This window comes from Heteronotia binoei, chromosome 3, assembly GCF_032191835.1.
Source record: "Heteronotia binoei isolate CCM8104 ecotype False Entrance Well chromosome 3, APGP_CSIRO_Hbin_v1, whole genome shotgun sequence".
Taxonomy (NCBI): domain Eukaryota; kingdom Metazoa; phylum Chordata; class Lepidosauria; order Squamata; family Gekkonidae; genus Heteronotia; species Heteronotia binoei.
This window is the reverse complement of record NC_083225.1, coordinates 70375984-70389817: the sequence shown is the minus strand read 5'-3', so window position 1 is coordinate 70389817 and position 13834 is coordinate 70375984. Positions and strand designations below refer to the sequence as shown.

The window sequence follows — 13834 nt, the reverse complement described above, 5'->3', positions numbered from 1 at the left end:
CATCGTGAGATCTCTTTACCAGTGAAAACGAGATTTGGTGGCAAGTAAAGCAGGAAGTAGCGGATGAAAAGCCTACTCTAGGACTTATAATACCATTGAGAAACATCGGCAGCCATTGCTTGGAGGTCAAAATTAAAATGTTTTTAAAGTGTTTGGGACATTAAAAATTGCTGGAATTAATTGAGATGATGACAAGAAGATAAATACTATTGGACATATTGTTTGTAATGGACTTTAGAAGCCTTTAAAAGAAAAAGGGAAAAAAGTTGCAGAGAGAAGCAAAAAGTCGCGACCGCCATTTTGAAGGATTTAAAAATTTTAAAAATTAATATCTCAGCTTGGAAAGCTCTGAGGATGGCAAAATTAGGCTTGTTATAAAAAGCAAGCTCTAATCTTTTGAATCTGATAGTTAAATTTGAAATTGGTGAGATCAAAATTTTTGGTGTTTTTAAATGTCAGAACACAAGCAAACCCGTACAAGGGCTACTTCATTGGAGAAAATGCAGGATCAATTAGAGGCAATGGAGGCCAGAATGATGAAAGGCACGAGAGAGATAACTGCATCAAAAAAAGGTATTATAGAAGAGATTAAAAAGATATGGAAGATCTCAGAAAGGAAACAGAAGAAACATCTAAGAAAGTACAAGAGGTAGAAGGGAGAATGAAAGTACATGATTCCACCTTGTTGAAAATGCAAGAAAAAGTGACAATCCATGACTGCAAATTGATGGAGACTCAGATACGTCTGAGAGGAGTACCTGAAAAGGAAGATGGTGACCTGAAAGAATATATAATAAAAATAATTGCAGAATTTTTAGAGGAAGACCCTGAAGAGACTAAAAATATGTATAACTATATGTATAGAGTGAACTCACTCTATGCCAAGAAAAATAATTTACCAAGAGATGTTGTCATAAGATACATGACAAAAGAAATGGTGGGAAAGATCATGAATGATTATTTATTGAACTGGTTTTAATGTTATTAAGTTTATTGTTGATGTTTTATATTGCTAAATTTAAAGGTTTTATTATTATTATTGTATGTTTTTATAAAATGTTGTTAGCCGCCCTGAGCCTGCTGAGGTGGGGAGGGCGGGATAGAAATAAAAATTTATTATTATTATTATTATTATAAAAACTTTGAAAAGACATTGATAGTGGGAGGCTTCAGAGTAAGAATTATGAAGGAGTTGCCAAGGCAAGTGATAAATGATAGAAGAACATATAAAAAACTGATAGAAAAGTTATGGGACAATGAAATGAGGTTTAGATGGATAATACCTGAAGGTTTGAGCTTTGAACTTCAGGGGAAAAGAATCACAATTATAAATGCACAGGAACTGCATAGATTTTATAAAGAACATAAAGAATTTGCACCATGATGGATTACAAATTATTGTCTTGGAATGTAAATGGACTAAATTCATCACAAAAAAGAAGGGCAATGTTTCATTGGATTAAGAAGCAAAATTGTAATATAGTTTGTTTACAAGAAATGCATATTAAACAAAAGGATTACAAATTTTTATGGAATGAACAATTGGGGTTAGAATTTTTTTCATTGGCTGAACAGAAAAAATGGGAGTGATTTTTTTATATTAAACAAGAATTGGAGCCAAAATTAGTGTTTAAAGATAAAGATGGAAGATTTGTAGCTGTAGAAATAATAATAAATGCAAAAAAACAGTTGTTATTGGGACTGTATGCGCCTAATGGTGCAAAGAATGCTTTTTAAAAAGACATTATACAACAACTTGATGAACTGACTTATGACTAAGTTTTGAGATTTTAATGGAACAATTAAGAACTCATTGGATAGGTCTGGGGGAAAAAATAATAACAAAGAAGGAAAATTGCCAAAGTCTTTTTTTTGAATTAGTCAAACAAGAAATTTGGAAGATATATGGAGGAAATTTAACCCTGAAGTGTGGGACTATACTTTTTTTTCAGCAAGACATAAAACTTTTCCCAGAATTGACATGTTGTGGGGCACTAAAGATTTAGGTCTTATAACAAGGAAAACAGATTTTACCTAAAATTGGGGCTGACCATAACCCAATAATGTGGATTACAAAATTGCCTAAGAAGTTGAGAAGATGGAGATTGAATGAAGATTTGCTACAGAATAAAGAAATAGTGACATACCTAGAAAATGAAACTAAAGCTTTCTTTCAAATGAATGATAAAGAGGATATAGAATTTCAGACAGTCTGGGATGCCTATAAAGCAGTAATGAGAGGAATGTTGATTACTCTGAATAATAAAGATAAGAGAGCAAAAGAAAAACAGTTGTTGGACATTCAAAATGAAATAAAGAAAAAAGAAGGGGAGTTGAGAAAAAGGCCAGGGAAAAAGAAAATTATAAGGGAAATTACAATATTACAAACGCAAATGAGACATTTGTTAAATAAAGAATTGGAATGGAATTTGAAAAGACTGCAGCAGAAATCTTTTGAGGGAGCAAATAAACCTGGAAAGTATTTGGCTTGGCAACTGAAGAAAAAGAGAAAAAATAAAATTATTAATAAAATTGTGGTAGATGGAAGAGAGGTGGTCACCCAAGAGGGAATAAAAAGAAAATTTTTAAGTACTATGCCAAGTTGTTTAAAGGTGTTAAAATAAAGAAAGAAAAGATGGATGAGTATTTACAAAAGATAAAAATAGAACCCTTAACTGGAAAATATGCGAAAAGTTTTGAATGAACCAATTGAAAAAATTGAAATTGAAGCAGCAATTAATGCAATGGAAAATGGAAAAGCACCTGGGCCAGATGGATATACAGCTAAATATTTTAAAACCTTTAAAGATGAGTTAATACCAAAATTACAGAAGTTGATGAACATGATAAGAATAAAAGGGAAAATACCAAACACATGGAAGGAAGATGTTATTTCGTTGATACCTAAGGAAGATAGAGATGTCACGAATGTAAAAAATTACAGACCAATTTCGCTATTAAATAATGACTATAAGATATATACAAGAATCTTGGCAGAACGGCTTAAACAACATTTGATAAATTTTATAAAGGAATATCAAGTGGGGTTTCTTCCCAAAAGGCAAATAAGAGACAATATCAGAACTGTTGTAAATATTGTAGAATATTATGAAAGACACCCAGAAAAGGAAGTAGCATTATTCTTTGCGGATGCAGAGAAAGCATTTGACAATTTAAACTGGGACTTTATGTTTGTAGTAATGGAGAAAATGGAGCTGGGAGAAAGCTTTATAAGAATGATAAAAGCAATATACACTGAACAACGTGCAAGGCTATGTATAAATGCAGATCTTACAGAAGATATGATAATTAGCAAAGGTACAAGACAAGGTTGTCTGCTTTCCCCATTGTTGTTTATAATGACTCTTGAAATATTACTGATGCAGTAAAAAGAAGAAAAAGAAATAGAAGGATTAAAAATAAAAGGATTTACTTACAAATATAGAGCATTTGCAGATGATATAATGTTTATAAATGAAAACCCCATACAAGTTACACCTTTGTTGTTAGCCAAAATACAAGAATATGGGGAGTTGGCGGAACTTTGTGTTAATAAAGAAAAATCAAAACTTCTATGTAAAAATATGCAAATAAATAAGCAACAAGAATTGCAGAGACTAACGGGCTGTGAAGTCACCTCCAAGGTAAAATATTTGGGTGTGGAGATAACAATGAAGAATATTGATCTGTTTAAAAATAATTATAAGAAGTAAAATGGATGAAGATATGTTAAAATGGAATAAACTTAATTTGTCACTGCTGGGTAGAATAGCTGCAATTAAAATGAATGTTCTACCAAGAATAATGTATTTGTTTCAAACTATTCCCATTGTGAAAGATAGTAAACAATTTGATAAATGGCAAAGAAAAATTGCAGAATTTGTGTGGGCTGGGAAGAAACCAAGGATCAAAATGAAAATTTTGACAGATGCAAAAGAGAGAGGTGGATTTCAACTACCGAATTTAAAATTATATCAGGAAGCAGTTTGTTTAGTGTGGATAAAAGAATGGATAACGCTGTTAAACAAAAAACTCTTAGTGCTGGAAGGTCACGGAAATCCTAGCTGTGCCCTTATTCCACCCCTTGGGGCAAAGTACCCAGGATAGTGACAGGTGGGCACACTGATTGTTGTATGTTTCTTTAGGTCCAGCGCAAGGTTAGTAATGTTTTAAACTATAAAGTATAATTGTTACTGCAAAATGATCCACAGGAAAAATATTAATGTTGCTGGGGTTGAACAGGAACAAAGTCAAATGCTGGAGTTCAAGATGAGGTCAAAGGGTAACTCAAAGATGGGTCACCCCCATCTTTAAAAAGGGTTTCAGAGGAGATCCAGGAAATTACAGGCCAGTCAGTCTGACTTCAATACCGGGAAAGTTGGTAGAAACCATTATCAAGGACAGAATGAGTAGGCACATTGATGAACACAGGTTATTGAGGAAGACTCAGCATGGGTTCTGTAAGGGAAGATCTTGCTTCACTAACCTGTTACATTTCTTTGAGGGGGTAAACAAACTTGTGGACAAAGGAGACCCGATAGATGTTGTTTACCTTGACTTCCAGAAAGCTTTTGATAAAGTTCCTCATCAAAGGCTCCTTAGAAAGCTTGAGAGTCATGGAGTAAAAGGACAGGTCCTCTTGTGGATCAAAAACTGGCTGAGTAATAGGAAGCAGAGAGTGAGTATAAATGGGCAGTCTTCGCAGTGGAGGACGGTAAGCAGTGGGGTGCCGCAGGGCTCGGTACTGGGTCCCATGCTCTTTAACTTGTTCATAAATGATTTAGAGTTGGGAGTGAGCAGTGAAGTGGCCAAATTTGCAGATGACCCTAAATTGTTCAGGGTGGTGAGAACCAGAGAGGATTGTGAGGAACTCCAAAGGGATCTGTTGAGGCTGGGTGAGTGGGCGTCAACGTGGCAGATGCGGTTCAATGTGGCCAAGTGCAAAGTAATGCACATTGGGGCCAAGAATCCCAGCTACAAATACAAGTTGATGGGGTGTGAACGGGCAGAGACTGACCAAGAGAGAGATCTTGGGGTCGTGGTAGATAATTCACTGAAAATGTCAAGGCAGTGTGCGTTTGCAATAAAAAAGGCCAACGCCATGCTGGGAATTATTAGGAAGGGAATTGAAAACAAATCAGCCAGTATCATAATGCCCCTGTATAAATCGATGGTGCGGTCTCATTTGGAGTACTGTGTGCAGTTCTGGTCGCCGCACCTCAAAAAGGATATTATAGCATTGGAGAAAGTTCAGAAAAGGGCAACTAGAATGATTAAAGGGCTGGAACACCTTCCTTATGAAGAAAGGTTGAAACGCTTAGGGCTCTTTAGCTTGGAGAAACGTCGACTGAGGGGTGACATGATAGAGGTTTACAAGATAATGCATGGGATGGAGAAAGTAGAGAAAGAAGTCCTTTTCTCCCTTTCTCACAATACGAGAACTCGTGGGCATTCGATGAAATTGCTGAGCAGACAGGTTAAAACGGATAAAAGGAAGTACTTCTTCACCCAAAGGGTGATTAACATGTGGAATTCACTGCCACAGGGGGTGGTGGCGGCCACAAGCATGGCCACCTTCAAGAGGGGGTTAGATAAAAATATGGAGCAGAGGTCCATCAGTGGCTATTAGCCACAGTGTGTATGTGTGTGTGTGTGTGTGTATATATATATATATATATATTTGGCCGCTGTGTGACACAGAATGTTGGACTGGATGGGCCATTGGCCTGATCTAACATGGCTTCTCTTATGTTCTTAAGCTTTGTGTTCAGGTGAGAGTTAGCAACTCCTGATTTTAAAAAAAATTCACCAATATCCCAATGAAGCCAAGAGTCAGAGTCTGGCAGGCCAGGAAGGATGCTAAGAAGAGCCCTGCAGGATCAGACCAGAAACATGTCTCACACAGTGGCCAATCAGTTCCTCTGGAAGGCCAATAATAGGGCATAGAGGCCAAGATTTCCCCCTGATGTTGCCTCCTGGCTCTGGGTTCGGAGGTTTAGTCCCTCTGAACATGAAGTTTCGCATACCTGTTACTATAACAAATCCTCTGTTCTGTAACTTTCAAGGTCTGAAGGACTGTTGTATCATGGTTAAAGAAAGTTCAATAAAAAAATGTTAATCGATGAACATGAAGTTTCCCCTGGCCACTATGGCTAGTAGCCGCTGACAGACCTATCCTCCATGAATTTATCTAATCCCCCTTTGAAGCGGTGTATTTCTGAGGCCATCACTACATCCTCTGGCAGCCAATCTGACATTTTAATCACTCTCTGCGTGAGGAAGTATTTCCTTTGTTTTGTCCATCCTGAGTCTACTGCCCATCAGCTTCACTGGATGCCCTCGAATTCTAGTATTTTGGGAGAGGGAAAAAATTTTCTCTTTATCAGCTCTCTTCATGTCATGCATAATTTTGTAAACCTGCATCATGTCTTCCCTTAGTCATCTCTTTTCTAACTGAAGAGTCCCAAACTCTTCAGTCTTTCCCTATAAGGAAGGTGCTGCGACCATCTTGGTTGCCCTCTCCTGTATTTTTTCCGGCTCTGCAATGTCCATTTTGAGATACAATGATCAGAACTGGATAAAAAGGTAAAGGTAGTCCCCTGTGCAAGCACTTGTCATTTCTGCCTCTGGGGCGACAGCGCATCACAACGTTTTCACAGCAGACTTTTTACAGGGTGGTTTCCCATTGCCTTCCCCAGTCATCTACACTTCCCCCCCCCCCCCCAGCAAGCTGGGTACTCATTTTACCAACCTCAGAAGGATGTAAGGCTGAGTCAACCTTGAGCCGGATACCTGAACCTAGCTTCCTCTGGGATTGAACTCAGGTCATGAGCAGAGAGCTCAGACTGCAGCTCTGCAGCTTTAGTACTCTGCGCCATGGGGCTCCAGAACTGGATACAGTATTCCAAATGAAGAATCTTAGATCATATGAACATATATGAACATATGAAGCTGCCTTATACTGAATCAGACCCTGCATCCATCAAAGTCAGTATTGTCTACTCAGACTGGCAGTGGCTCTTCAGGGTCTCAAGCTGAGGTTTTTCACACCTACTTGCCTGGACCCTTTTTAGTTGGAGATGCCAAGGACCTTCTGCTTACCAAGCAGGTGCTCTACCACTGAGCCACTGTCCCTCCCCAATCTCTATAGAGATCTATATAGAGGATTACAATATTGGTTGTTTTATTCCCAATCCCTTTCCTAATAATCCTGAACACAGAGATTGCCTTGTTCACTGTTGTAGTACATTGGGCTGACACTTTCCTTGAACTATCTACTACGACCCCAGAATCTTTTCCCCTCTCAGTCTCAGCAAGTTCAGACTCTATTAGCCTACATTTGAAGTTAGAATTCTTTGCCCCAATATGCATTAGCTTACACTTACCAACAATGAACTTCACTTGTCACATTGTTGCCCACTCATTCAATATTTGGAGAAATATTATTCTACATAGGAAAATGTGTCTAGTCAAATGTCATGTTTTCCTTATTGTGATAACACAATAGGTTTCATTCATTACCCATGACAGGATGTTCTTTTTGCTATGAAGCAGAAATATCAATGCAAGTAAATCACGTAAAATTGCCTAGTTTTCAACCTTACTACACTGCAAAGAGCTTAGTATAGTACAACTGTGAAAACACCCCCAGTTTCTGTCCAAATTTAGAAGGCAGACTTTTATCATTGGGCAAGACTACCTTTACCTTTTTAAAAACAACCATGCATGAGAGGGAAGATGCTGCTGAACAGCTGTTTTCTCAAAACTGTGTAATACTGAGCATTATACCACCCTTAACTACCTCCAGAGTAGGCTGTCATCAGTGCCTGCATTGTTATAAGAGGGCAGATTTAACCCACACATTACTGATTGTATGAGTAGGGAAATTAAGAGGTATACTTTACAGCAACCAACTCCACTTATAAATATGTTGTGGGGGAGAGGGTATTAGGACAAAGAGTCTTCTCTTCCAAGTGGAGAATTCACGTAATGCCTTCTGAAGTTAGCTGCCTGAATTTGAAGAGTCACATGGTGTGTGTGTGTGTGTGTGTGTGATGCATGAAGATGAAAGATGGAAGCAAGGGGGTCAATGTGGTCCATTTCCCACAGCAGGGGACATCTTACATGGCTTAAATAGAATATAAAATGAGGGACATCTTATGTAGCTTAAACAGAAGATCAGCAATTTAACTAGAACTTCTAGAACTTAACTAGGATGGATACCATCTAGTCCTGGTGATTTGTTAGTTTATCTATATGTTCTAGAATTTCCTTCCTTGTCACCACTATTTGCCTGAGCTGAACATCCTCTCATCCTGAAAATGTCCATTCAGAAACATATTTGCCTTGCATCTTCAGCAGAGAAGACAGATGAGAAGAATTCATACAGCTTCGCAGCAATCACCTTTATCTTCCTTTAGTACTGCTTTAATTCCATGGTCCAACTGCTTCCCTAGCTAGTTTCCTGCTCCTAATCAATGCTACCTCTAAGTTGTGAAGTTTAGTGAGCAAAAATTCTATTTTGTGAGCTACTGGCATTAAAGTTGTGAGCAAGCAATTTCGGTACTGCATAAGTTAGTTTGCCCTGGGCCATCCTTCCTGATAAAAGGCAAAAATGTGTGAGTCAAAGGCTAAAAAATTCTGACTAACTCACACTAACTCAGCTTAGAGGGAACACTGCTAATATATTTAAATATTTCTTTATTGTAAGTCATTATGCTTTTAGTGATACATTCCTCAAAATCCTTTTTTGCATCCCTAAGTGTCTGCTTGCATTTCCTGTATGAAAGTTTGTACTGGTTTTTGTTTGCCTTGTTTGAGTAAGACTTCCAGTTTCTGAAGGAAGCCTTTTTACTCTAATATCTTCCTTCACCCTTCTTGTTAGCCATGCTCTTAGGCTTTGTGATCAGTGAATGAAACACTTTAGGAAAACTGGTATAAAATGTTTTATCACTGGTACATTACCCCAAAAGCCATTGAGAAGATGGATAAAAACTATAAAGAATTGTATTGGAAGTGTAAGGTGAGAGATGGTACCTGTTGCCATATGTGGTGGTCCTGAAAAGAAAAAGCAAATATTTGACAGGAATACATACTGAATTTTTTTTTAATTGCTATGTCCGGCATGGCTTCTCTTATGTTCATTAGTTAGGCAGTGCTTCTGGGCTGGGGGGGGTGGGCTCCCTCCGGGTGTCCTGCCCCCCCCTGGGAAAGTGCACGCGCAATACATCGCCTCTCCTTTCCCGGGGTAGTGAACGCTGCATGGTCACTGTCTGGCTATGCCTGGCAGATGGTCACTGCAATTGCCTCTCCTACATTACTGCATCCATGGCAACACCTTCTCGCTGGTCCCCCCCCCCCCCCCCGTTTTCACAGTTTGCCAGCTCATGGTGCGACCGAATGTCCGGCGGTATAACCGGATGGGCAGGCTGGGCTCACCAACCTCGCCAGCCAAGAGAAGGAAAACTCTAACATCAAGCCCGGGCAGACAGAGCTTGTTAACATAACATCTACTACCTGGAGGACTCGCTGCCGATGTCCCGGCTTACTGAGCCATGGCAGATGACCCCATGGTGAAAGGGTGGAGCCAGTACTGTGCACACTGCGCTTCACCTAAAAATTCCTCTGCGCAGGTCTGAAGGGTATCCACATCCATAACCCACAACATACCAAGTCCTGCAGTGATAGGCAAGGGGCAAAATGGCAGGTGGAAGATACCACTGGAAGCCGCAGTCCCGATCCTGCATGTAGGCAGTTCAGGGTACTGGTCGCCTGATGCTGACCCGGAGATGAAAGCATTTTTCGGCAGCACCCTGAACGACCAAGCAGCCTTATTTAGGGACAGCACTGCTTGCTCCGTATGGAGAGGGGCCTAGAAAAGGTGGCCTAAATAAAGCTCGTCTCCTCCCCCACCCCAGTTAGCGGTCAACGGGCATCCTTACTTGTGGTCGAAGAATTGTACTGCTACAGCACCAACCCCAAATCAGACTTTTCCCTGCAGCCACTGTGGCTGGACCTGGCTGTCCCGCATTGGCCTTGTCAGCCACCAGCGAGCCTGCAGCAGATGTGGACTACTGCACCTTTCTTAAATCTTCGTTCGCGAAGTCAAGCCGAGAGCTTCTGGGTTACACTATAACACCATATATATAATGTCACATATTTTAAGCTATAATGCCACATACTCATCTTATATACATATATATATTGACTAAGGAATATCCTTAATATCTGTAAAATTGCCCTTTACATTGTGTTTCTGCTAATTACATTTGTTATGCCTTTTTTCATTCCTTTTTTCTCCATTCTGTATTCCCTTAAAAATTGTATGTGTGTGTGTGTGTATATATAAACACACACATTCCATTGCATGTAGAAAAGGAAGCAAACTGGAAATAGCCTCAAGGATGCCTGATTTGCAACCTTAGAGATATATAATATATAGTCATCTGTGTATTTCCATGACATCAACAGCATAGTATTTCCTTCATTTGCTGGAGAGAAAAGGTTGTCTTCCAGTATTCTATCTTCAATAGTTATTTGTTGTTTTACAGTATACCTGGGATACCAGTGAAGAATTTCTGTTTAAAGCAATAATGGCTTTTGCCATGAGAAAATATTCCAGTCAACAAACAACCCAGTAAGTACCGGTATGTGCTTAACTTTCTGTCTCCGCCTTCTGTTTTGAGATGAAAGCTATGCCATGCCAGAGGGTTGGAAATAATTAGTATATGTGATGTGAGTGCTTCATTTCACAGCTGGTCGATTTTCAATGTGTGATGTGATTTCTTTCTCTTCACCCCATTAGAAGCTTGAAATTGGTCTGACCATGAGATAATTTGTGTGATAGTTTCTCTGCTGTTTCTATTCACTGTCATGAAAGTCATTTTGGGGGTCACATGGAGCAGCCCACAAATAGCACAATTTTAATAGGCCACAAATAAGAACATGTATTTCCTCATTAAAATTGCAACCATTTGCAGAATTCAGTCAAGTCTGACATCAAAATTTTTTTGAAAGACTATGTTTGGAACCAGAAGGGGTGTTCAGAAAAGCTCCTATTCAGACACGCTGAACTTTCATACCTTATGACAGGGGTGGCCAATGGTAGCTCTCCAGATGTTTTTTGCCTACAACTCCCATCAGCCCCAGCCAGCATGGCCAATGGCTGGGACTGATGGGAGTTGTAGGTAAAAACATCTGGAGAGCTACCGTTGACCACCCCTGCTTATGATATGCACTTTAGCTTGCTTCATTTACAGTAGGCATTCTGCATATTTTACCAATCTGCAGACCAGTGGTTTGAAATCTTAGCCTGATATGTCTCTTATAGTGTAATCTTAGTCAGAATTACTCAATTGTAAACCATCTGCACAGATTGGCAGTATTAATGTTCAAATGACAGAATGCAAAATTATAGAAGGTGCTGAAAAAGGTAAGGAAGAGTAGCAGCTGAGAAAAGTAACATTTGAGTGATTTACTGTGAACATTGTGGCATACATTTCTAATATCCATATTTACCCAAAGCAAGCTGAACTCTAGCTAGAATCAAGCATAAATTGAAAGTGCCTAAACTGAATAGCTAAAAATGAGACATAATCTGATATCCTTCTCCTTGCTTCTGGTGTAATCCACCCCTATCAAACAGACTGCTGGACTAAATGTGTCATTGGTCAGTGCTTATCTTTGCCTTAGCTATGTGTAAAGAGTTCAGTATCCCATGGCTTCTCTTTGTTTGTTTGTTATAAACAGAACTGACAGCAGCTTTTAGAATGTTACTAAGGGGATCTCTTCTCATGGTAATGCATTAGTGTATGGAGTCAAGTGCAAAATACACACATTGACTGAAAATGGCATGTGAATATTTAAACATCCAGTTTTCTCAGCAAATTACAAGGCATTGGGGAACTAGTCCTTTCCACTCCCCCATTTAGTTGTATTTTGTTTCCTAAATACTGCAGTGCAAAATGTACAGTTAGAAGCACCTTTGAGAGATTCAAAGTTGAGCAGAATCAGTCTAGGTCAGCTTTGTTTCTAGGCCAATTCATAAAATACAAATCCTTGTGGCATGGCTGCCAAGATGCAATGGAAGTAGGGTTGCCAGCATCAGGCTGAGAAATTCCTAGAGGCTTGGGAGTGAAGCCTGCGGGGGGGTGGGGGGTGGGGGCAGAGTCTGGGAAGGAACCTTAGCAGGGTATAATGCCACAGAGTCTACACTCCAGTTCAGCCAAGGCAACTGAGCTTTGTCATCTGGAAACTAGCTGAATTCTAAAGATCTTTAGGCTCCACCTGAAAGCTGGCAACTCTAGATGGGGGTTCTGATCCTTCCAGGCACACACAGGCCTGATTAGGATTACCAACCTCAAGGGGCCTAGAGTTACAACTGATATCCAGTCTACAAAGATCAGTTCCCCTGAGGAAATGGCAGCTTCAGAGGGCAGACTGTATGGCATCACCTCTCTATTGAGCTCCCTTTCTTCTCCAGACTCTGTCCTGACCAGATATCACACCCAAATCTCAAGGAGTTTCCTTAACTGGAGTTGGCAAACCTAGGCCCAATTCTGATTGTGACCATGGAATGCACCTTCAGTCTTCTCCCCACATGACCTTTATATACTAAAATTGGGGTGTACAACCTCCCCCCCCCCTGTATTTTTCAGATGTGGATATATTAGAGCTGGAAAATATCATTATCTCTGGTTTTCTGGGCTCCAAATACAAGTATGGGATTCAGAGCCAGGATTTTTTCCACGTTTCTGATGTTTCTCTGCTCCATTATTCTCCTGGGAAATTTTCCCAGAAGACTGAAGGAGGGTTTTTTTAAGATACTTTCACCAAAATTGCAGGGCAGCTTCTGATGCCTGCCCTTTAAAAAAAAAAAAAATCCCTCCAAATTTCAAGCGAATTGGACCAAGGGGTCCAGTTCTATGGACCTCTGAACAATGTGCTCCCAGCCATCTTCCATTGCTTCCTGTAGAGAGGGGGAAAGTGAAAAATGTAAACCCCAAGAATCCCCCATAGGAATGCTATTGACGCTATTGTTAAACCCAACAAATGTAAAACCCAAGAATGTGAAACTATGTAACACCTGAGAAACTATGTGAAATGTGGGAATCCCCAATTATATAAAATACACAAATATCAACCTTACATAAAATGCAAGAATCTCAAATGTGAGAATCCACAAACATGGGAATCTGACACAACCAAACGCCAACAAAACTTTTTAAAAGCAACAAAAGCACTTGGAAGTTACAGAATCTTACCTAAAGCAGCCTGCAAACTGATACCAAGCCCAGAAGACAAAAACACAGGGGAAATCAAGAAAAAAAATAAAAACCATCCTGGGAGCTGCAAACATTCCTGGTTAATCCAGAATATTTCTGGGATTTTTTGGGACCCATTTTTTTCAGTATGCCTAAAAATCCCATATATATTTGGAGGAGCACAATATATCGAAAAAATACCAAATATGTATTCTTTCAGGTATATTTTTGGCTCAGCTATACCCAAATGCACAGCCATATCCTGCAATGGCTCTGAGGAGCTGCTGTTACTTACATATAAAGATTATCTTCCATAATGAAGAAAACATTTGCCCTTTCCGGAAGACATTTCCTGCTAGGTAACTGGGTATGTTCTAAACTGCTGTGGTACTTCACTTAATATTGAAATCCTATTTTAATTAAGATTCTGTGTATGCTTTGTTTGAAATTGTAAGCTATTTTGAGTCTCATCTGACAGAAGAGAATGCTACTTATAAATAGCCCTTTACAGATGTTCTGTTCCTTTCATGCAAACTGGGAGCCTGCCAGATGCATGTATCAGAAGTGCAATG

The 13834-nt window shown here is 39.4% G+C and overlaps 1 protein-coding gene across 1 annotated transcript in view; it reads left to right on the top strand.

Moving 5' to 3' along the window:
- The window catches only part of CLTRN (collectrin, amino acid transport regulator), a 43336-nt gene that overhangs the window by 7692 nt on the left and 21810 nt on the right, over positions 1-13834 (top strand). The window contains exon 3 of the mRNA XM_060234006.1: positions 10551-10636. Coding sequence (XP_060089989.1) covers positions 10551-10636 — 86 coding nt within the window. The remainder of the gene's footprint in view (positions 1-10550; positions 10637-13834) is intronic.